This window comes from Ambystoma mexicanum, chromosome 10 (genome assembly GCF_040938575.1).
Source record: "Ambystoma mexicanum isolate Mex_15411 chromosome 10, UKY_AmexF1_1, whole genome shotgun sequence".
Classification (NCBI taxonomy): domain Eukaryota; kingdom Metazoa; phylum Chordata; class Amphibia; order Caudata; family Ambystomatidae; genus Ambystoma; species Ambystoma mexicanum.
This window is the reverse complement of record NC_090932.1, coordinates 1107881529-1107905084: the sequence shown is the minus strand read 5'-3', so window position 1 is coordinate 1107905084 and position 23556 is coordinate 1107881529. Positions and strand designations below refer to the sequence as shown.

Genomic DNA, 23556 nt, shown 5'->3' with positions numbered 1-23556 from the left:
GGTCGTCTTCTGCCATTCTAGTTGGAAAAGATCTTGGTTGAAGTTTTGTCTTCGGCGGGAATCCTTTGTATTTCATGCAGAGGCTCCAAAGTGTCTGAGTAGGCAGGAATCAAGGGAGGAGTCTAAACCTCTGCCACCCTTTGCCTTTCACCCTGCCTGAAAGGAACCAGTTCCCGCTCAGTGGTCTGGCTGTCCTGGTTGGACAGCCAGACTGCCCCTTTTTGTAAACTGCAGGGAGAGTTTGCATAGGTTGTGATATAGTTCCTGATAAATACTCCGGTCCTGTAAAAAGGTGCCATATACACAGAGCCACGAGAAAGCAGGAAGACTCCTTTGGTGGAAGCCTTCTCTGGCGACTGCTGCTGCAAGTTCCCATCTGATGTCCATTTCTTCAGTCTCCAGACCAAGAATCCAGGGTCCGGGTCCTTTGCTGCTGCATCCTGAAGGCATCCACCCAGAAGCTCTTCTTTTCTCCTAAACTACTGTGTTGGCTTGGGTAATACTTACCTTAAGCTTTGTGTGAATCCTGTGAGGCCAAGTTGCAGATTAGTAGGGTTCTGAGCTTTCCCATACCATTTGCACAGGCCTAATGCTGGAAAGCATTTAGGGAGCCATCTGTGAAGTCCCTGAACACTCTGAGAGGATTTTCCCCTCAGCGGACAAGATCGCAGCCATCAAGAAGGCCACGGGGCACTTTCTCAGCAGACCAGTGATCTCGGCATGGTGGTACCAACACATCCTGGGCATCATGGCGTCCTGTCTCCTAGCAGTACCGCATACAAGGCTCAAAATGAGGCATTTGCAATTGCACTTCGCAGCCTCCTGGAGTCATGCGAGGGGTTCCCAGGCGGAGCAGGTCAGCATCCCACATAATTTCCACCAGGACCTAGTTTGGTGGAGCACGGACAACAACCTGCGGATAGGCAGGCCCTTCCGTCTACCAGCACCTCAGGTCACCATCACCACAGACTCATTTCTAGAGGGCTGGGGAGCTACCTCGGGCAGCCGGTTCCATGTAATAATGTTGCCACAAAAATATCGCCATGCAAAAATATCGCCGAAAAATGGTCGTTTTTTGTGGCGACATTATTGCATGGAACATGCAGGGACACCCCCGCAACCCCCACATTTTTTGTAATTTATTTAAAAAAAAAAATGTGCCCCTATCGCCACATATATGGTCACCCAAATAATATCGCCACGACATTTTCCCGCCGATATTATTTACGTCGACCATATATGTGGCGATATTAATACCTGATACCGGGCAGCCACAGTGTCAATGGGGTATGGTCCCGTCAGGAGCAGGCGGCTCACATCAGCTGGCTCGAGTTGATGGCCATCTGGCTCGCTCTCAAAGTCTTCCTACCAATGATCAGCGGCAAGGCGATTCTCATTCAGATGGACAGCTCCTCCAGCATGAATTACATCGAGGCTGGGTGCGGACAATTAAGAATGGCAGTTGGACGAACATGTCCTTAAGGGGATCTTCAACAAGTGGGGTCATCCTCAAGTGGATCTCTTCGCCAACTGGTCCAGCAGGAGGTGCCCCCAGTTTGTGTCTTGGCAGGGGCTCTCTGGGTGACGCGATGCATATCTAGTGGAACAACATTAATGCCTGTGCCTTCCCTGCCATTCCCCTGGTGCACAGGGTAATCTGCAAGATCAGGGAGGCCCGGCACCTCCGTATCATTCTCATAGCTCTGTGGTGGCCAGCAAGGCCATGGTTCTTGGAACTACTCAGCCTGTCGGATCGGGCCCCGGTGCACCTTTCGCTGGGCCCAGCATACCTACACACTCAGCAGGGAGGCATGGTCATCCACCCGCACCCCAGAAGTTAGCCCTTGCAGCGTGGTTCATGAACAAGTGACACTGAGGCATCTGCATCACACAAGCTAACCTGGGCGTTATACAAGGGGCTTGGAGACATGCTACCAAGAGCCAGTACAAAAGCAAGTGGATCAGGTTTTGTCACTGGGCAGAATCAGTGGAGGTTGATCCATTGACCTGCACTCTAGATGACATGCTATCCTTCTCTGCGCACCTCGCACACTTAGAGGTGCAGGTAGACACGTGCTGCACCTAACTGGCAGCCATTGGAGCCTACAGGAACTCGGAGGAGAAGGCATTTTCATCCTCTAATGCAGTGGTTAAAAGACACTTGGGGGGTGGGGGGGCAGGGGGAGAGGGGCCTGACCAGGCTTTTCCACGCCTATCAAGAAATGACACCCAGTTTGGGACCTCCATGTGGTCTTAGGCGCTCTGGCACATAACCCATTCGAACCTATGGCGTCTGCGGACATCAGGCTAGTCTCCATTAAGACAGCCCTCCTGGTGGGCCTTACCTCTTCCCGCCAGATTAGTGAAATCCAGGCGCTGGTGGCTTCAGAGCCTTATACTATTCATAAGGACAAGGTGGTGCTTAGAACTCAACCCACATAGCATACAATAGATAATAAAATAATAAACAGATCACTAAAAGAAAACAAAGGAGAGAAAAATTTAAAAAACAAGAAATTATTTTAATATAAACTAAAAGCCTACCTACGGATAGGCAGGTGTTTATCCTAAAATGAGCCAGTCCATTTGATTGAGTTGTTTTCCAATTTTAAATCTGTCCTCCCTAAAACCAGCTCTTTTAAAACGGCCACTTCTTCAAAGGGCCAAAAAGTTTCATTGCCACATGATAATCTTTCCCAAAAGGCCTCCGAGTTCAACCACCTCACATCATGCACAAATCTCTGAAATCTAGACACTCTCAATGCCCATGTACCTGGACATTTTGAGAGTAGATGATTTTTGAGACCGAGTTACCTTGTCGTCACACTTATCGCAGTCGGATACTCCTCATTGTATCTTATCGACAACATTTCCTGCGCGAGAAGTAGATTTTATCTAAATATCAAAATATGGATCTAATAGCTGAATCAGAAGCTCTATTTAAGTACTGCGGCACAAAGGATCTGAATTTGTTAGTTTTATTATGTGATGCTGATAGCTTTGCTTGCCCCATTTTGTCAATTGTCCTAATCCATTCTACTCATAACATAAGATTTTTGACCTTCATAGGATTGTGAATAAGCAATTCCACTGAACAATCTTGAGTCGAGCAGTATATCTTGACATCACATATTAAGATTTTGGAGAAAGTAATTCACTCCTTGTCTTAACAACAAGACCACATCTTTGTATAAGGAGCCTTTGGGCGGATCTAGAATTAGTCTCAACATGGAGACCCATATCCACTCCATCTATAAGTGAGGACAATCCTAATTCATATCTTGCGCATCCGATAGGAACACAATTGGGTAGATTTAAAGGCCTCTTTCACAGATTGGCCTCTATTCTATCCCAATCTATATTCATAGACTAGGTATTCGAATCCAGGCCAAACAAGATTATCAGCTACTTTGCCTTTATAAAACCTCACCAGGGGCTGAATGGAAAATTAGCAAAATTTTGGATAAATTATTTTCATCTGTGCCCCCATATTAAGCACCTTGAGGTCAATCCCTGCAAAAACATGGGCCATGGTCGGATAAGCTTGTATGCTAGCCCCCAAATAAGTAATCTCGGTTACTACCTCTGCAGGACGCTTGTCCAGGTTCCAGAGATATGTCTTTAGAATCTTTTGTGGATGTTTAAAGACCAGGATTTTAGATTTGTTGGGGTTAATTTTTAGATCATTACATTTAGCATATTCTGCTAATGCTGAGAGTAGTCGTTGAAGACTGACCTGTGAGTGGTCAAAGACCATCACGCCATCGGCACAAGCCAACCAATTTATTTTAATATCTCAAAGTTTTGGAGAAATAAGGCCCTTGTCATGCAGCCATAGGCTTAAATCAGATATGAAAATAATGAAAAGAAAGGGGGCAATCGAGCACCCCTGTCGAACTCCCAGTTTGATTTTAATTGGAGCTGACAGAGCACCTGCTCTTGATAGCCTAACATACATTGTTGAATTGTGGAGAAGTTCAATAAGAATAGATGGGAGATTGGACAGGGCTCCCCAGGCGTTCATTTTCTTCCAAATAAGGTTTCTATTAATAGTATCGAATGCCTGGGAAAGATCGATCCACGCTCCATGCAGGGGAGAGCCACCCTTCCCTTAGGCCTGCGCACTGAGACAACTCAGAACTAAACCATTTAGAGAAGTTGATAAACCCCTTCTAAACCCTGTTTGCTGTTTAGGAATAAAGCATTTCGAGTTGGCCCAAGCTTCCATCTCTGCCAAAATCAAACCCCCAAAATTTTGGTATCAGCATCTAGTAGAGATATGGGACGGTAATTTGAGGTTGCTAACCGGTCCCCCTTTTATATATCGGAATAACCACTGACTATCTCCAAGATTCTGGGAGTTCCTTAGACTGTAATATGTTTTTGAATAGATGTTTTAGGAGTCTAGCCCAAAGGGCAGGTTTCCTCTTTAGGATGGAGTTGCTCAGCCCATTTGGACCAGCTGCCCTGGAGGTAGACTATTATTTGATCAGCTCTTCAATAGACTCACAGGAAAAGGATAGGGACCAGGCACCACTCACTACAGTCTTAGGAACTATAGTATCCGAGTGTCCATAGGGTTTACCTACATTGAATAATAGTGTGTTCTTAAAATGTACTGTTGGGTTTTGCTTTCACTGATCTGCCTAGTGCATTTCTAAAACAGTCTTGTAGTTAATAGTTACCTATGAATTGCCGAATGCCCTTCTTAAAAGTATGCTAGGTTACTTAATTACCTTGAAATCCATTTTGTCTTTCTAAAAGTATATAAATGGGTTATGCTTTCCCTGAACTGCTCTAGAGCACTTTTAAAATAGTAATGAGAGTTCTTACTTGACTTCGAATTGTATAACACACTTGTGAAATTATCATTGGTTAAACTGTCTGTTCCTATGCTTAGAAATAGTGTAATAGTTTAAATACCAATAGGTTATACTGACCGTGAATAGCTGCTGCTCTTCTAAAAATGTAATCCTGGGTTGCGATTTCCCTGAACTGCTCTGGAGCACTTCTAAAATAGTTTACTGTGTTCATACTTATACTTGAGTAGATTTAGGCCCCTAGTTAATAAACAAGTTAAGTTACTCCCTCTGAACTGTGTTCTAAAAAGTAACATTGATGTGTAACTGTATCCATTCTTGAAAGAAGAAAGTTGCACGTTACAAGATAGACTTGTAACAGTGTTGGTCTAATTAATTGATTCTGCAACTAAATAACACAGTAGATTCTGATCAGTAGGGCCTGCTGCCGTTGAATTACATATGGTATTCTAAAAGTAACTAACTGCGGTTTTACTCCCCAAGGATGGCCTAATGCCATTCTGAATCTGTTGGAGGTTTGACTCACCTTGACTGCTTATTGTAATCTAAATAAGGTTATACTTTCGTTTGTATACCATAAGTATTGAGTAGTTTTTTAATAATTATATTTATATGATTGATTGGCCAAGATACATTTTGGGAAAGTTAAGTACCATGTGTTTTTAGATAACTTTTATTTTTACAATACTTGGTGTATCGGTGTTTCTTTGAACCATATGTATGCTACATTTTCTCTGCTCTTTCTCTCTTTCTCTCCCCCTCGATAAGCTTGGCTGCTCTGTCTACGCTACGAAATGTTCTCCAGTGGTACAGCCTTATACGAAGAGTGGGGTTTTGTACTGCCTCAGATATGGTTTTATGAAGACTTTAGAAAAACTGTCCCCAACGGAAATGCTTTGTCATTTTGTTTTAAATTAGGCAACATCTTTAAAAATATTTTACTAAGTGCATTTGGTTACATTTAGTACCTTTTTACATTGATTCTCAATCAAATAAAAACATACATTATGCATATAATTGATAAAATATAATTAAAACAAACAAAGAGGTAGATCCAATAGCCCCACCAGAGAACTTATGGATCAATCATGTAGTACAACTGGATGCATACCGTCCTCTCTGTAATCGAACATAAAATCCATTCGGAGGCTTACAAATCCAAAGCCAGTTTCCTGCCCCCACTCGTTGCCATGCATAAAATGCTGCTGCAGCAGTTGCCAGAGATTCCGGACCGAAAATTGTGCCACAAAATTGGTCTGAGTTGTATGAGCAGACGTCACTATAAGGCCTATTCTGCTTCATACTAAGTGTCTCACAGTCAGTCAAAATGTGGTGTACGGTTTCCACCTGTGGAAAGCATAATCTACATAAGCTTTTGGCTCTAGGTAGGCCCACCCATAAATCGTGCAATATCAATCCTGTTGACTGCACAACTTTGACATATAGTGCTATACCTGCTTTACCTCTTGGACTCCGGACTAGTTTTTAATTTACTTAAAGTTCATCAGGTGGCTCTTTCTGCATACGGTTACAAGTGATTTCATTGTTCTGAAAAAAGAAATAGTGGTGAAATAACAGAAGTATCATTTTCAGACCGTCCGTATGCATACAATAGAGTAAACAATTGCATAGTTGACTAAATAAATACTGCTGCCATCAGCACAAAAGGAACCTGAATCGGGTTTAGAATTGCTAATGTACATTACGAGACAGAACACAGGCGTTTGCAAAAGACATCCAAAATAGAAATTATGACAAAATTGCAAAAAGAAAATCTGCCAGTGAGGGAATCGTCATGTGGAACTGTATTTAAACAGAAAATGCCCAGAAATGTAATTTACCATTGCAGAGTATTGCATTTAACTTAAAATATAAAAAATTGACCATTAATACCAGTTAAAAAATTCAGCAACCACAGGTGTTAAGGAATAAAAAGTTAAAATAATAAACTTAACCAAACTGCACATTGTAAATATCCATCCAAGTGTTGCACCGTTTAGAGAAGTTAGATTTCGAAGGGATTGTGTCCTCCGACGTATTCCTTATCTTTGATAATACGTTTCCAGCTTGCTGGCCTCGTAAATTATTTCTGTAGAGGGCGCTGCGCGTCGACGTCCGCTGAGTCGATGCCCTTCGACGGCCACTGTATCAGCGCCAACGTCACCATGCCCATAAATAGCCACGTGCTGCGTCCGTTGCTCAGTTCAGTCAGGTTAACTATCTATTTCTACTTGAATATTCCTTATCGTTCTCGATGACTTCTTCATCAGAACCAACAACGCCGCGATCCGGCTTAAAGAAATGTCGAGACTGCGGTAATAAAATGTCAACGGATCCACACAGGGTCTGCTTATGGTGCTTGGGATCCGAGCACCATTGTTCGGAGTGTGAGAACTGCATGTCCATGACGGCGAAAGCCTTGAAGGAGCGCAAGGGAAAGCTCGAGGGAGGTAAGTCAGCCAAAACCTCCTCGAAAGTTTCTTCGGCTGAGTCGAGGTATTCGTCTCCTCGCCATCAAACATTCCCATTCTAGATCTCGAAGCAGCTCCCACCATTCGTCGAGATCAAGACACTCAAAAGAGACGTCGAAGGTCCCATTCCTCGTCTTCTTCGGTGTGCCCAGAAAGAGTCTCCTGTCCCACCAAACATAGTTCTCAAGCTGAGTGGGAGGAATTCAGAAAGAAAATGTTAAGCGTCTTCGAGAACGCGGCCTCGACCCCCTCGAAGACAGCTGAGGATGATACCCCGGTTGAAAAGCCGAAAAAATCAAAACGCCGCGAGTCGCAGCACCCGGCGAAACATGCCACCTGAGAGCGCCATGAGCCATCGGGTAAGAAGGCACCATCTTCGCCATCGTCGAGGATTCCTTCATCGTCGAGGATTCCTTCATCGTCGAAGATTCCTTCGACGCACGGATCGGCGCCATCGACGCTGTTGTCGAAGGGTTCCTCGACGCGTCGGTCGATCGACTCGACGCCATCGTCGACGCCGATGGAGAGGACCAAGGCCACCCCACAGCCAACAGTGATTTCAAGGGCCTCCGGCACGACGCCAAGACCGTCGTCGATGCCCTCGAGTAGGATCCCGATCCTCTCGAGTTCTTCGAGACTCCTTGCAGTTTTTTCGACGCCGTTCTCGGCGCCTTCGAAGCCTGTTGCATCGACGACATCGACGTTTTCTCGTCCAATAACGACGAGTTTGGCTCCTTCTGCCTTAGAAATGGGTTTTACTCCATTTCAGCGGTCAGAATACCCTGGACTTTCTTCAATTTATGAAGAAGGGGAAGATTCTGACCAGGAAACATTCTGATTACAGAGGAGCACACTGCCTACTGCAGAGGATTTCACCTCTGAGGAAAGAAGGCTGAAGGAACTACAGGAGTCACTACATGAGGCAAGTGGGCTGGACACTTCCCCAGAAGTGGAATTTGTTAAGCCAGACCCAGGGGAACATGCCGAAACACCATATAGAACCCTGATGGCAAGAATAATTGAGTTTATGGGTTGGTCTGCGCCTTCACCTGTTTTCCAACAGGATGACCTAACAGATATATTGGACAAAGGCCTACAGGAGGACCCGGTGGTCCCCTTCCATGCAGCCTTACAAAGAAAAATTGCATCTGATTGGGAAACTCCCGAAGTTATCCCTGCAGTCAATAAAAGATTGTCAACCAAGTATAGGGTAGCGGCTGCTGACCCTGAATACCTGTCAAAACACCCGACCCCAGAGAAACTGGTGGTTCAAGCGGCAACCTCATCTAGCAGTATGACCGCTTACCCTACTGTCCCACAGGATAGAGATGACGAGAGGTACGACTCTATGGCAAAGAAAGTCTTCTCTGCCTGTAGTATGGCGTTGAAGTCCATCAACGCCACCTGTACGCTGGCCATGTTCAGTCACACACTATGGGAGTGTGCTTCCTCAGCTGCTGACTGCATACCCGAAGGAGAGGAAAAGGAAGCCTTCCTTAACATTATTAAAGATGGCAAAGATGCCATGTGCGAATCACTTCAAACTGGCATTGATTCCGCTGACAGTATCAGCAGGGCCATGGCGGCAAGTACAACAATCCGCAGACATGCGTGGTTGCGAAAGTCAGGCTTTGCCCCTGATGTACAGACCAGACTTTTGAATATGGTTTTGTATACGACTCTTCATTATTCGGGAAAAAGGCTGATGACAGTCTGGAAAAGTTACAGACTTCTAAAGCAGCAGCAAAATCCTTAGGAGCTGCTATCCGCCAAACTCCTTTTCGCCCCTCAGGAACCTCTGGGAGAGGAAAGTCCTTTCGCTATTATTCCGCATTCGGGAAAGGCAGAAGACAGCCGGCTCAAAGAGGCCAAAGGAGATCCACCCGAGGTGGACGGACAAAGTACTAAGACCGCAGCAGCAGCAGGTGCCTCTTTACCCTCGGCATCTGCATCAGCCACCCCAAAACCACTCTTGAGGCCTTCCCACACAATACACCTGTGGGGGGCAGGTTAACTCACCATCTGACGGAATGGCAGGCTATAACATCAGATGCTTGGGCATTGGAGACAGTTGCCCAAGGTTACTGCCTACCCTTTCTACACATCCCTCAGAGTCATCCACTGGGGAACAGCTCTCTAAAAGTTCCAGATCCGCTCCTCTTGCAGGAAATTATAGACCTGCTAGAGAAAGGTGCCATAGAACCGGTACCTGTAGCGGACAGGAACAAGGGCTAGTACTCCCCCCCCCCCCCCCCCCCCCCCCCCTACTTTCTCATACCAAAGAAAGACTGAGGACTGAGACCCATCCTGGATTTACAAGAATTGAACAAGTTCCTCAGGAATGACAAGTTCAAGATGGTAACTCTCTCTCAGATCCTTCAGGCCCTCCAGCTCCAGGACTGGCTGGTATCTGTGGACCTTCAGGATGCTTATTTCCATGTGCCAATCCATCTCAATCACAGGAAATACCTGAGGTTTGCAATTGGCGACTCTCATTATCATTTTCGAGTTCTGCCATTTGGGCTGACCTCCGCCCCGAAGGTCTTCAAGCTGATGTCAGGGAAGGGATCCACGTCTACCACTACCTGGACGATTGGCTGATCAGGGCTTTATCTTCGGAACAGGCCCAGGCCCAGCTAGATTATGTCTGCCACTTCCTTCACAGACTGGGCTTCTCCCTCAATTTAAAGAAGTCACAGATGATACCATCACAGAGACTCCAGTTCATTGGAGCGGTCCTGGACACTTCCCTGGGAAAAGCCTCGCCACCAGAGGTGAGGGCTCAAGATATTCTACAGATGGTCACCAAGTTTCAAAATGCCCAACGTCTCCAAGCCTTCGACTTTTTGAGGTTGCTAGGCCTCATGGCATCCTGCATCTTCCTTGTGCCAGAGGCTCGCCTGAGAATGAGATCTCTTCAGTGGGCACTGAGAAGTCGGTCGCAATTCTCATGGAGAATGACAGATCTCCTCCGGATTCCGGACAAGGTAGCCCGCGTCCTTCAATGGTGGGCCTATCCAGAGAACATCTTGAAAGGAGAACTGTTTTGGCAACCATGGCCGGAGATAACCGTAGTCAGACGCCTCACTCACGGGGTGGGGAGCCCATGCCAACGACTTGACCATCAGCGGTCATTGGTCTCCATCGGAGTCCAGACTACACATCAACCTATTCGAGCTGAGAGCGATCAGACTAGCACCGAAAGCTTTCCTGCCATCGGTACAGGGGAGAAATGTCCTGATAATGACGGACAACACGGTGGCCATGCACTACCTCGACAAAAGAGGAGGTGTAGGATCACTGCCACTGTGCAGAGAGGCGATGCAGCTCTGGTTTTGGGCAATCCAAGAAGGAATCTCTCTATCGGCAGTCCACCTAGCCGGAGAGAAGAACTTTACAGCGGACGCTCTGAGCAGGCAGAGCACAGTCTCCCACGAGTGCGAGCTAGCTCAGGAAGTCCTTCAAGAGATCTTCGCCCTTTGGGGAACCCCTCAGGTGGATCTGTTCGCCACAAGCACCAACAGAAAGTGCGATCTGTTCTGTTCAAGGGAATTTCCCCCGAGAGGAGCTCTAGGAGATGCGTTCGTAGTGGACTGGGAGTTTCCACTCCTTTACGCGTTTCCACCAGTCCCTGTTATTCCTCAAATGATCAGGAGGTTGAGAAGATTCCGGAAAACCATGATCCTAATTGCCCCGGATTGGGCCAGGAGAGCGTGGTACTTGGACCTTCTAGATTTGTCCATCTGTCCTCCAGTCCGTCTTCCACTCAAAGAGAATCTTCTCTCACAGAAGGGAGGTCAGGTTCTCCATCCAGACACCAGAACCCTCAATCTTCACGCTTGGCTTCTGAAAGGTTGAGGTACAAGGATTGGGATCTCCCTGATGACATCATGGAGGTGTTGCCTTCGGCCAGAAGACCGCAAGAAAGTCTTTATACCGCTGCCGTTGGAACAAATTTTTCAGCTGGTGTAGGGAAGAGAATATCAACCCTTTTTCATGTGGTACACCAATGGTGTTATCGTTTCTGCTCTACTTGGCAAACTCAGGCCTTCAAGTGGGCACTGTAAAAGGTTATCTTGCAGCGCTTTCTATCTTCAAGCGCACTGCGGAGGAACCATCGTATTTCAGAATTCCTCTAGTGGTACAATTTCTCAAGGGACTAACTAATGTTTACCCTCCAAAACCATTCCAGGTTCCCTTATGGGACTTAAATTTAGTCTTAAACTTCTTAATGGGCACTCCATTCGAACCACTTCACTCTTGCGCGCTGAGATTTCTCACGCTTAAAACTGTCCTATTGGTAGCACTAACATCTGCTAGGAGGGTGAGCGAACTACAAGCTCTCTCCTGTAAACCCCCACATACAATCTTCCACAAGGACAAGGTTGTCCTACAGGTGAAGCCTAATTTCCTCCCAAAGGTGGTTTCTGAATTTCATATTATTCAGAAAATTACCTTGCCTTCGTTCTACCCTCCTCCCCATCCGGGGAAAGAGGAGGAAAGGCTCCATAGGCTGGACCCAGGGCGAGCTCTCTGCTTTTACATCAGCAGAATGGCTAGGATCAGGCAAGCAGATCAACTGTTTGTAGGATACTCAGGTCACAAGTTGGGACTACCCATAACAAAACAAGCCATCTCCAGGTGGATTATTTTGACCATCCTGGAATGTTATAGACTAGCAGGGAAAGAGCCACCCCAAAATCTCAGGGCTCATTCAACCAGGGGTATCGCAGCCTCTTCGGCTCTCCAAAGAGGGGTACCGGTCCGGGACATATGTGCGGCTGCCACATGGTCGTCCGCACATACATTCACAAAATTTTACAATCTGGATTCCTCCACTGCTCAAGAGACCAGATTTGGCAAGGCGGTATTACATTCGGTCCATCCCTAGAGGGATACATAATACTCACTCCCGCCTCCAATTACATGCCACTGCTATGGGAGTCTATCAAAGATAAGGAATACGTTGGAGGACACAATCCCTTCGAAGAACAAGTTACTGCTTACCTGGTAATGTTCTTTCGACGGGATGTTCCTCCGACGTATTCCTTGTGGTTGCAGCTTACGCTCCTTCAAGGTCACTAACCAATTCAGGCATGACTTTTCTTATGCTACAAAACGGAACTGAGCAACGGACGTAGCGCGTGGCTATTTATGGGCATAGTGATGTCGGCGCCGATACGGTGGCCGTCGAAGGACATCGACTCGGCGGACGTCGACGCGCAGCGCCCTCTACAGAAAAAAGTTCTGAGGCCAGCAAGCTGGAAACGTATTAAAGATGAGGAATACGTCGGAAGAACATCCCGTCGAAAGAGCGTTACCAGGTAAGAAGTAACTTGTTGTTCTTTACAATTTTCAAGAAAAAATACACCAATCCATAACCCATATACTGTAAAATGTTTCCAAAATCCTGAATAAATGGACTTCCAAACTGGTGGAATGTAATCCAAGTTCCCAAAAGTAATCCAATGATCCTAACACAGTATCCAGTGGAAGCATTCCAAAAACCAAAGATTTCAGCAAAATAAAATACAAAAATTTGCAAAATGCAAGTTCCTACAAGTAATCCAGTGATCCAAACACAGTATCCAGCAAAAGCATTCCAAAATCCAAAGATTCCAAGAAAAAAATCTGTTACGGAGAATTCTCAGAAATGTGCTAATTCCTTTCGACCATAGAGACCCCCAGCTCTTTTGCTGGACTTTAAGACTTTTTATCTTTCCTGCATTTTTATTGTGATTTATTCTGTGTTTCTTTTAACTGTGTAGTCTGACAAACTCCATAGGCATCATCTTTGCATTGTCACACAGCACCTTCAGTTCAGTTGCATAGGGAAGTCTTAGATTTCCCAAAGGTTTAAATACCTTCTCTTGGATGAACTACTGTTTCCAAGAGCAGTGAAGCGCAATTGACTTTACTTACATTTTGTAACTTTCTAGACCCAGCAAACACTATCTTGCAGTGGGGTTCTGGAGGGGTTACTTGGTATCCTCTTTCTCTAGTTTCTCATGTAACATTTGTGTTACCCTTTCTTCGATGAATGGCTGGTGACAGTGGTTTACTTTTAACAACCATTGTGTGTTTTTACCGCGGGCTGTGTTCGCAGCCACGGTAAGGCACCCATGGGTGCCCATTTCGTCAAAAGGGCCCTCGTCTTATTTTCTCGCCATTTCTTGTCAGGAAGGGCCTTCTTGGGATTTACTCTGCGCTCCAAACCAGGTTTGGTCCCTTTGTTAAGTTTGCCTTTGGTGGGATTCACGAGTGAAGCCCGCCTCTGGCTCCAGTATGTCTGGCAGGAAGTGAGAGAGGTGCCCGAAACTCCCTGTGCTTAATCCCCTTGGTTACAGGAATGCACCCAAATGTGATTGGCTGGCTGTCCGGCAAGGACAACCACCCTGCTGTGTGATTGACAGCTAGGCTGGAATGAATGGGAGAAACCTGCATAGAAGGCAAGGCTTTTTGGCTTGGAAGACAGTCGACCACTGGACGACGGAATATGAAGAACTTGTAAGAGCCAACTGCTGCAACTCCTGGACCGTTGGTTTGCCCGGTGAAGCCCTGCTGGACGACTTCTTCCTCTGAGTTGGTGGGATCAATCAACTCCAAAATAAGCCCGTATGGACATCCTCTCGAAGCTGGTTGCATTTCCACGGCTGTTGCTGCTGGAACCGAATAGCCAGGGATAGGAACACCAGATTGCGTGCGTTGCTTTTAAGTTGGACCTGAGTGCTAGGAAGATCCCCCCCCCCCTCCCGGAATTCCCTGTTGCAGGACTGCCCAAGCCTGAGCCATCACAACAGAGTGCTGGATCACAGAAGCAAGGAAAGTCTGAAGTGGTATCTGAGAACCGCTGTGTTGCTATTTGCTGTCAGACACGAGGAACTGAAACACTGAAGGACAGCTGAATTGAAGTTTGCCCATTGCTGCCGCTGACTGTCCCATTGCAGAGCAGGAGCCCCCAGACGTCCCCTCTTGTCCCCACGACTGAGGCTCAGGAACAACCGGATCTGCAGAGCTGTACAGGAACAGAAGCCAGCTGGAACCATTACTTCTAACCAGAGGTACTGTAAAGTCTAAGAGAACTTGCCTCTTGTGTAGTCTTCTTGCTCTCAGTTGGGACCTGCCTGGGTTACCTTGCAGAGTTGCTAAAGCTTTGCCCCTCACAAGCCTCCCAGCTTGTGGCTCTTCAAGTGTTTTGTGTAAGACTTTTTACCTACCTGCAAAGAAGATCTTCAGCTCCCCTTGACATTGTGCAATTAACATTGGCTGTCCTGGCTCCCTGAGTGACTCTTCTTACTTATGACTCTGTGCTTCCTCTTTCCCCAGGAAATTGTTAATTTACTCTGAATTGGAAGGTTTAAAAAGAAAGTGCCTACCCGTTTCTGAATTGTTAGCCTTTGTTTTATTTCTCTATTCTATCTTTTGCACCAAATCCAGTATTGCTCTAAATGTGCCAGTGATAAATCAATGTCCACAGTGTCCTAACTATAAGTCAACTGAGGCTGTAGGAAGTGTCTGTATGCCATCCCCAATGGGTATCATCTGATTTAGAGAAACAAAGTGTGTTTTGAAGTATATTTAAGTGTTACATGTTTTGCTCCCTTTCTAAAGAAGGCTTATATAATTGACTGTGAAATAAATTAATAATTGTTTTATCAAGAAACCTTGAGTGTAAGTGTTTATTTCGATAACTGTACTGGGAAACTCTGTCACAACATTACTGCTCACATTGACCCCTCTTGAGATGAGCCTGGCTGCTCGACCACACTACTAACCTGTGTAGTTCAGACTTATACCAAAGGTTGGGTCCCTATTACCAAGAGGTCAAGGTTATTGCAGTGCACAATAGGGTACTGCATACAATCTTGCTTTACAAAATCCATCTCAAAATGTGAAGTTCCCAAAAATAATCCAGCAATCCAAACAGTGTCCAGATAAAAAAAATCCAAAAATGGAGCAAACAAGAAAAAAAATCCGAAAATGCAAAAAATGAAGTTCCAAAAAGTAATCCAGAAATTAATAGAATAATCAAAAAATGGATTAGCGAAAAAGTATTCGAAAAAGGTCAAGAATCCAGGAAAAGATCCATTGGAAAAAGTGAAAAAAAACGGGTAAAGAAAAAGAAATCCAAGGCCATGATGAACGCTGGAACGGCTTCACCTGGAGCCATCGCTGGAAACATTGAAGAATGCAAATGGCGGGCGTGGGTAACCGGAAACAAAAAAGTAATGAGCATGTCTCTAGTGGACAAAAAGGGAACTACATTAGATTGAACGTCAACAGCAGCACCCAGTGTTGAAAAAAGTGAACTACAGCACATTTAAATAATAAATACATTAGTCTAAGAGCTGTATAGGACATGTTATGCTTTAGTATTATATATGATTACATTACCTTGTTGAAATGATTTTAAGATATTTATGTATTTTGTTAAATATTCATCACTGTTTTATGCTTCTTTATTTTTTATCGCAATATTATCACTGGTTATCGGTGCATAAACCACCACTCAAAATAAACTATCATGGTCGAAGATCCTTGTCATTAAAGCCTTCATGGAAGGGGTCAAAATATTGCATCCTCCAATTTCTATTCGGACTCCCAGATGTGATTTGAATGTTGTCCTTTTCAAACTTATGGACCCCACTTTTGAGAATGCATAAAACCAGTCTTGAGCACCTCACTTACAAGACTGCATTTCTGGTGGCTATTACATCAATCAGGGGGGGTAAGTAAACTGCAATCTCTCAGTTCAACAGCCATGTCATTCATAAGGACAAAGTGGTATTATGCACACATCCACACTTCTCACTTAAATTTATCTTAGTTCCTTGTCCCTCTACAGAGATTCAAACTTTCTTTCAAAACCCAACACATTCAGTAGAGAAAAGCCTTCATATATTAGATGTTAGAAGATTTGTGATGTACTACCTAAACAAGACTAAGCTACTAAGCAAAACAGATCAATTATTACTTTCCATAGCCAAAGGAAGAGAAAGGGATCATGTCTCCAAGTCTGCTCTTTCAAAATGGATTGTGAAATGCATATAAATATATTGCTCTCTTTCAAAGAAAATATTACCTTTCACGCCCAGAGCACACTCTATTCAAGGCACAGCAGCAACTCTAGCGTTCATTGCAAATGTACCTTTAGATGCAATTTGCAAGGCAGACACTGGAGTTGAATTCACACCTTCACACCTTCACACTGCATTACCGCATGGATAGACATTCAAGGGGTGATTCAGAGGTGGTTCAAGCAGTGCCAAAACATCTTTTTGCTGCTGTACCTTCAAACAACCCACCACCATCATCATCTCCTGGTACTGCTCGCTAGTCTATGCAAAGCATGTGATTCTACACAGATCCTCAAGCCCTGGAAGCAATGCATTACTTACTGTAATCTTATGCACCCACCCTTCCTCCCCTCTTGGAGTTGAATGTACATAGACATCTAATCAGCTATTTCATATTGCCACAATCTGGGACGCCTTGCAGTTATGTAAAATGACCATGGACTTGAATGTGGTTTATTTTGTTTCTAAGTGCATCCACAGGGCGTGGTTGAAGAGAACAAATGTATTGCATCAGAGTGGGACTTAAATTGCTCTAAGATACATGTTTAATCCCTAACATTTGTATCTGCAAGCACTATTAAGTAACGAGATAGAGATTTTTGAATGTTCTCGCCTGGGGATATTTTTGGTTAATTGTACTGGGAGTTTGTGATTTTATTAACTGGAATAGATATTTGTATGCGACTGAAGTGAATTTTGACTGTTTTTATTCAATCATTTGTAATGGGGTTTTATGGTTTTATTAATTACTATAAGTGCATTTATCTGTATCATGTTTGATGTACCTAAAAGGCTCATGCTGAATAAAGATTTACAATAAGACATCTTGCACCTTTCTTTACTTTTCTGTACTCACGCAAACACTTCAATCTCCCTCACATCAGAAACCAAAACATCTGAGGGACCTCGACACGTGAAGGCCCCTGGGTACAGTGCACTTCACACTAGGGATAGTATTACAAACATGCCCAATCAACGTCCCTTTTCGAACTTAGAAAACCATGCAAAACTCTGCACCTACCACTAGATGTTGGTCTATGCAAAGTATGTGAATCTAAGCAGATACAAACATCAGAAATACGATTACGATAAGTAATGTACGTCGTTTAAATCTACCCTTAGGAGAAACATAATTGCATATGAATCAATTACCAGTGCAACACAGATGAGTAGTCTGATGCATAGAAGAAACAGAACCCTTTATAAGATTGAGGGAAGACATTTTGTGTTAGCCCTAAAGTTCAGATGGTTTGGGGCTGTGTGCCGCTTTCCAAAGCATATACTACTTCAGGTAAGTTTATATAGATTTGCAATGGTTATGATTATTAAATAGTTAGCAAAAGTTAGATAAAAGTTCAAGTAAAGTTCAGGTGACTACTCCGTTCAATCCAATACACTCGGATAGCCCTAGGGAAAGATCCTTAACCCAGGTTCCACCAACAAAGGTCAGGTCGGAGTTTAGAGTAGATAGCTATGGTCACCACATCTGCCCAGCATCAGACTTTCTGGCTCTAGAGATGTGCATTGGTTCTAGGCAGTCCAGCCCTCTTCTCTGGCTCACACACAATGCCCCCTAACCTTCGAATGCAGCAGCTTTCCCCGGGAAAGGAATATCCATATAATACATTTCCTGACCTAAGAAGGCAAGAAGACCAAAGAACAATATGGCCAAAAAACAAATGAAAAACCTTGTGGCACAGCCAGTTTAGGCTGCTAGCCACCATAAACAGCCATTTGCAGAAAATGCAAAAGTGCACATGTAAAATAACACAAAACGGTACAACTATCAAGCCATTTTATAAAAACATAAGGATACAAAGTATCCTTACTGCACTTCACTGTAAGGTGAGTTGTACAGTTTTAACAATACAAGAATTCATAAAGAGCGACACGGTCTCTCAGTACTGATGGTCTCTGGGATCTAGTCAGTTTCTTCATAAGAATAAGCAAAACGGGCAAGGGAAGTAAAGCTGAAGGCTTTACTTGTCTACAAGTCAGGACGGGTTTCAAAACGAGCAAAAAATTTTAATAACTTTCTTTCTTTACTTGGTAATGATAAAACTGTATATTGGATTCTTTTTTTTGTAAAGGTTCTACATTGTGTATTTGAACCAAAAACAAATAAAAAAAAACAAGCAAAAAGAAAGGGTGTATGGAGAGAAAGTTGCAACAAGGAAATCTTTGCTAACATGCAGCCTGGCGGAGTTCCTAAAGTAGTGATGTAACAGGTTAATGTTCTACTTCTAGAGTGATTGCCCAGTCTAACATCTGATTTCTGGATTGTTAGGCAGATGTCAGACTGATGTTCCATTTGCCTGTAAAGTTCTTGGTGCTTTTCCCATTTTGGGGTTATATTTTCTGGTTTAAATGTTACTGTCCTTTCCTGCAGTGATATTAGTTTTAGGGTTGTCCCTTGGGTTGCTGTCACTGGCTGGATTTGGTTTCCAATGTGTTGCTACGGGCCACCTGCTTCCTAGAATGGTGCTACAGGTCAACTTTATGCTCCCGGAGTAATGTACCAGTATGAAACCTTGGTAGTAGGATGGGGGGTGGTGGTGGTGGTGGTGGAGTGGGGCGGAGGGGTGATTTGGGGGAGAGTTAGGATGAGAAGTGCAAGCAGAGTGGAGTGGGTAGCCACATTTCAGCAATGTGCTTGACTGGTATTTCCAATGTCCCAGCTAGTTCAAGAAACCTCCTGATTGGCCCTTCTTATAGTTGAGTGAGTATGTTGAATGGCAGTTTTTTTCTCTATCATTTTCATATTGATTGAGCATTTTACTTTTCATCCCAGAAAGCACAGAGGCTTCTGTCCTGCGGCCGTACAAATTCCGCATGGAGGAGATCGAGGGCTTCCGCTACCGATGCCGGGTAAGTTCGGTCTAAATGTTGAACAGCATGTTGTTGAACTCCAGCTAGAACAAGAAAAATTGTACTAGTAAACTGGGCCAAGTTTAGTTTCCACTTGGACAGCTCTTCTACTGGACTAGCACCATTTTGTGAAAAAGATGGAAAATGTGCTGCTGGGTCCCTTAAATGTGTATTCTTTATCAATTTTAACCTTCATATTGCCATCTCCCCTTTAGTAACTAATGACAGTAAGTCACTTTCCATTCAATTTCTTACGTTTATTTCGAAGAACTATCTCATCAAACAAAAACACATTAAAACCACACATCATCATAATGCAAAAATATCAAACACAAAATAAGCATGATATCTATAATAATCTAAGAACAAAAGATGATTAGAAATAACCATCCTTCATCTACATTACCAAGAGAAATCATTGCACACCAGGATTTTACTTTTAAGCGCAACTTACAATGTTCAGACATCTGGCATGTAATATCCATTCTCTTTTCAGGGTGTTGTCCACAGCAAAGATAATTCTTTCTTGATTAACAGATTTGCAAAGTACCAATTCTTCTCTAATTGATCTAGGGTAATTTATGTTTAGAATTGCTTAACTCACAAACTCTTAATTTACACAGAGTGGTCATAGGAATAAGACATGCAAGCTCTCCATTCGTCTTTAAATTATTTTTTTATTAAAGCACTTTGTAGCATAACATAACCATTGTACACAGCATAATAAGTCTGAATCAGCATAACTAGGTATATTACAGCAGTGGAGGATTTCTTTTAAAAAAAATCAACCAGGTCACCGAAACAATCGAAAGCAAAACCGAGAGGATGTAGATGTAACTGGGTGAAGGCCTTAAAGGGTTAAAATCAGCGTGGAAGGAGAGTGGACACCAGTTAGTAGATCATGTTGCCTAGAGGACCTCCTGCGCCCGCACTAGTAAGGAGCGGAAGGGCTGCCATTTGTCGCTCGAGCGACTGGTCACTGATTGCAGGGATGTCCTTTGGTCCTCAGTGTCATTGACCCAGGTGACAGCCTGCAGCCACTGCTGGGATGACAGAACTGTGGGCTTTAGCCAGTGTAGCAGCAGGCATCTCATTGCCAGTAGTAGACATGCACTGGCCAGTTTATGCTTGGGCCGTGTTAAATCGTCAAACACATGGAACAAGCAGCGCTTGGGAGTGACCTCAAATATGCTGCCAACCAGATCAGACCTCCTCCCAGTATACACCCAACATAGGGCAACTCCACACCATAAGAAAATAGCCAGCCTTATTATCCCTGCATCTGGGGCAGCAGCCAGTGTGTGTGTGTTTCTCCCCCCCCAGGTCTCTTCTCTGATTTCAAAATCCATGCCTCTCTCCCATTTGGACCCGAGTGCAGTTAAGGGGCCCGGGCCCGCACCATGCTATAAAGTTTGGAAACAAAGCCTCGGGTGCCATGCGCAGTCAGAACATATCCTAAAATGGGGTAGTTGTCTGGCTCAACAGGAAATTCCGCCCACAGTACTTTAAAAGCCCTACGCTGACCAATATACCGCAGCCACTGAGTGGATAAATGTTGTACAATAACAAATATTGTCTGCAGCCATAAAGGTCCCATTCTGATACAGGTTATCCAGCCTGCTAAAACCACTCTGTGTCATCGCCTTGCTGTAGCAGCATCAACCCTGGGGAGGGATGGCACACAATTCCATAAGAGAAAATCACAGTGGTAGGGATGGGCCACCCCTTGGAGATTCCAAAATTTCTGCCAGGGCAGTCATGCTCGCCAGGCCAAATGGGCATGGGTCAGCAAACCAGGGAGGAAGCACCAAATACCTAATATCTCGATCCCACGCCGACTACTTCTCAAGCTCAAAATGGGGATGGGGTGCATCATGCACAAACCAGTACACTGCAAACTGCGCTGTTAACCAGTACAGATGAAAATCGGGGGCTAGTGTTAGGGAGAATTCTCTGTTTAGGCTGAATTTCCTAACCTAGTGAGTCCCCCAGCAGCTTTGCTGGATTTTTGGGGTTTATTTATTTCTCCTGCCAAGAGTGAGACTCTTTTACCCTCACTCTTTGGGCATGATTTGAGTGTGTTTCTTTGACGCTAGATGTGTTTAATGGGCGCTATAGGGTCTTTTACTCCATATGGCTTCATGTGTTCTTGTGATGTGTGTTACACAGCACCCTCAGTGCAGTAACACAGGGGTGCCATAGTGACCCCACAATATAGACTCCATACCCTGGGACTGACTACTGTCTCCCAGGGCATGTAAAGTCACCATTGACTTTACTATTCTCAAATTCTGAACAGAACCAGACAAACCATCATATTGTGGACGTACTGGCCGGGGCAATTCGATTGCCCCAGAGTCTGTTAGTCGAGGGGGCACGTCTCCGTCCCCCCTGATCGCGTTTTGGCTGGTGGCAGTGGATACTACTTTTTATATTCGACCGCAAATATATCTCTATGGGATTTCCCATTGTTCGAGGCTACCAACTTTAATTATTTAATTCCTATAGCCTCGAATATACCTCCGGTTTATTTATTTTATATTAATTCTCCGGTTGGTATTTTTTGCTAGAACTCGGTTCTAAAATGGCGTTTGTGTTCGCTTCTGTGACTCCAACCCAAGTTGAGCCCTTTGTTCCACTTTGTTGGCGGGCTTCTCCACAGAAGCCCTCCAAAGTGGTGCCACTCTGTCTGGGGTACTTAGGAGGGGGATTTAGGCACCCTGGACTGAGTTGCCTAGGCAACTGAAGTCGCACTCCATCCTGATTGGCCCAAATGGTGAGCGGGCCGGCTCACCACTTACCATGTTTGAGTGACAGCTAGGCTGAGTGAATGGGGGTTTTCTGCATAAAAGCAGGGCTTTGGGGACTGGAACTTTAGAAGTCGCCACAGGACCTAAGAATCCGACGAGGGAGAAGCTGAGCCGACCTGCTACGATGACACCACCGGTGGAGCCCTGCTGAACTGTCTCACCACTTTTCCCAACGACAGAGGAGATCTCCAGCCCGGAGAGTCTTCTTCCTTCGACTGGTGGGATAACCAGTCTGCTTCCTTTTTCGCTTCCTGGAGCATCTCGTGGCCGCCTTGCCTGTGCCAAGCACCCCGGCAACCGGGATACCACGTTTTACCACTACCGCAAATCAAAGGGTAGTACCTTTAACCGGAAAACTCAGCGGCTGGTTTCTTCCCTGGCATTGCAACGACCTTCATCTTTCCTCCACGTCGAGATCTTCTCTTCCTCTGGACGACGCTGCGACTTGCACCCGCTGCCAGGAACAACTGCCCCCGCTGGAGGATCCTTTCCAAATAAGGTACCGTGTTCTACCTGGCTTCCCTTGCAACCACTGTACGGGGTAGATTTAGCCCCCGGCTTTCGACCCTGGGTAAGCCTGGGACACCCTGGCTAAACTTCTGAGCCGAACTAAAACCTTTCTGAACTCCCTGCAAGACTTTTTAAGCCTGTTGTCATTGTGTGATCGTGGGTGCATTTGTGCCCTGCTCTCTCCAAGAGTGGGCCCGGCCTATGGACTTTGGCTCACAAGTAACTTTTGACTTTGCTGCCTTGCTTAGGAGTTCCTAAGTATTAGTGTGGTGTATTTTCCTACATTCTGCCTTTTTCCCCTCCCTTTTTCGTTAACTTATTGGAGTGCCATCTATAGTTAAGCGCTCACCTCTGTCTGGAAATAAGTGGTGTTAACTAAGACTTGTCTGATAAGGAATAAGGGATGTATATATAATAATAGTAACTGTGTTTAGAGTGATTTACAATAATAGTGCTGGAGTGTTTCAATAAGTGTGTTTTTAAATAAATAATAATATACCTTGATACCAAAGCTCTGGTCATTGTTTGATTGTGCTATTGTGTCTGAGTGCCTATTGTGTATACTTTACATACTGCCTAACTCTTCTTGACGGAACTGCACAGGTTTCTGCCTAACAGCTACAAAACCCCCTTGTGCATAGGATAAGGCCAGAGTATCCCACTTCAGACTCACCGCTCCCGAGTGCCATAAAAATGTATTGATACTGATTTCTAGCTCCTTAACGTCTCCCCTAGGCCACAGTGGTATATTCAGAAAAAAAGTAGAGAATTGTGGGGAGAGCCATCATCTTGATCAGGGCTATTTTACCCGGAATAAACAACAGTAGTTCTGTCCACGCCCGAAGCCTCGGCGCAAGGCCCGCCATGTGTGAAGTATGCCCCTTTGTGACACTTGTTTCGAGCTATCTTTGCTCTTTATCAAACATGGGCATAAAGTAAACTGCTATCCCAAGCAAGAAGTTACACATATATTGGTTTCATAAGACATTTCATCATCATC

General features: G+C 44.7%; 1 protein-coding gene across 1 annotated transcript in view; it reads left to right on the top strand.

Annotated features, from left to right (window-relative positions):
* DDX56 (DEAD-box helicase 56) overlaps nt 1-23556 on the top strand; it is a 786153-nt gene that overhangs the window by 525308 nt on the left and 237289 nt on the right. Inside the window, exon 10 of the mRNA XM_069618962.1 lies at nt 19160-19236. Coding sequence (XP_069475063.1) covers nt 19160-19236 — 77 coding nt within the window. The remainder of the gene's footprint in view (nt 1-19159; nt 19237-23556) is intronic.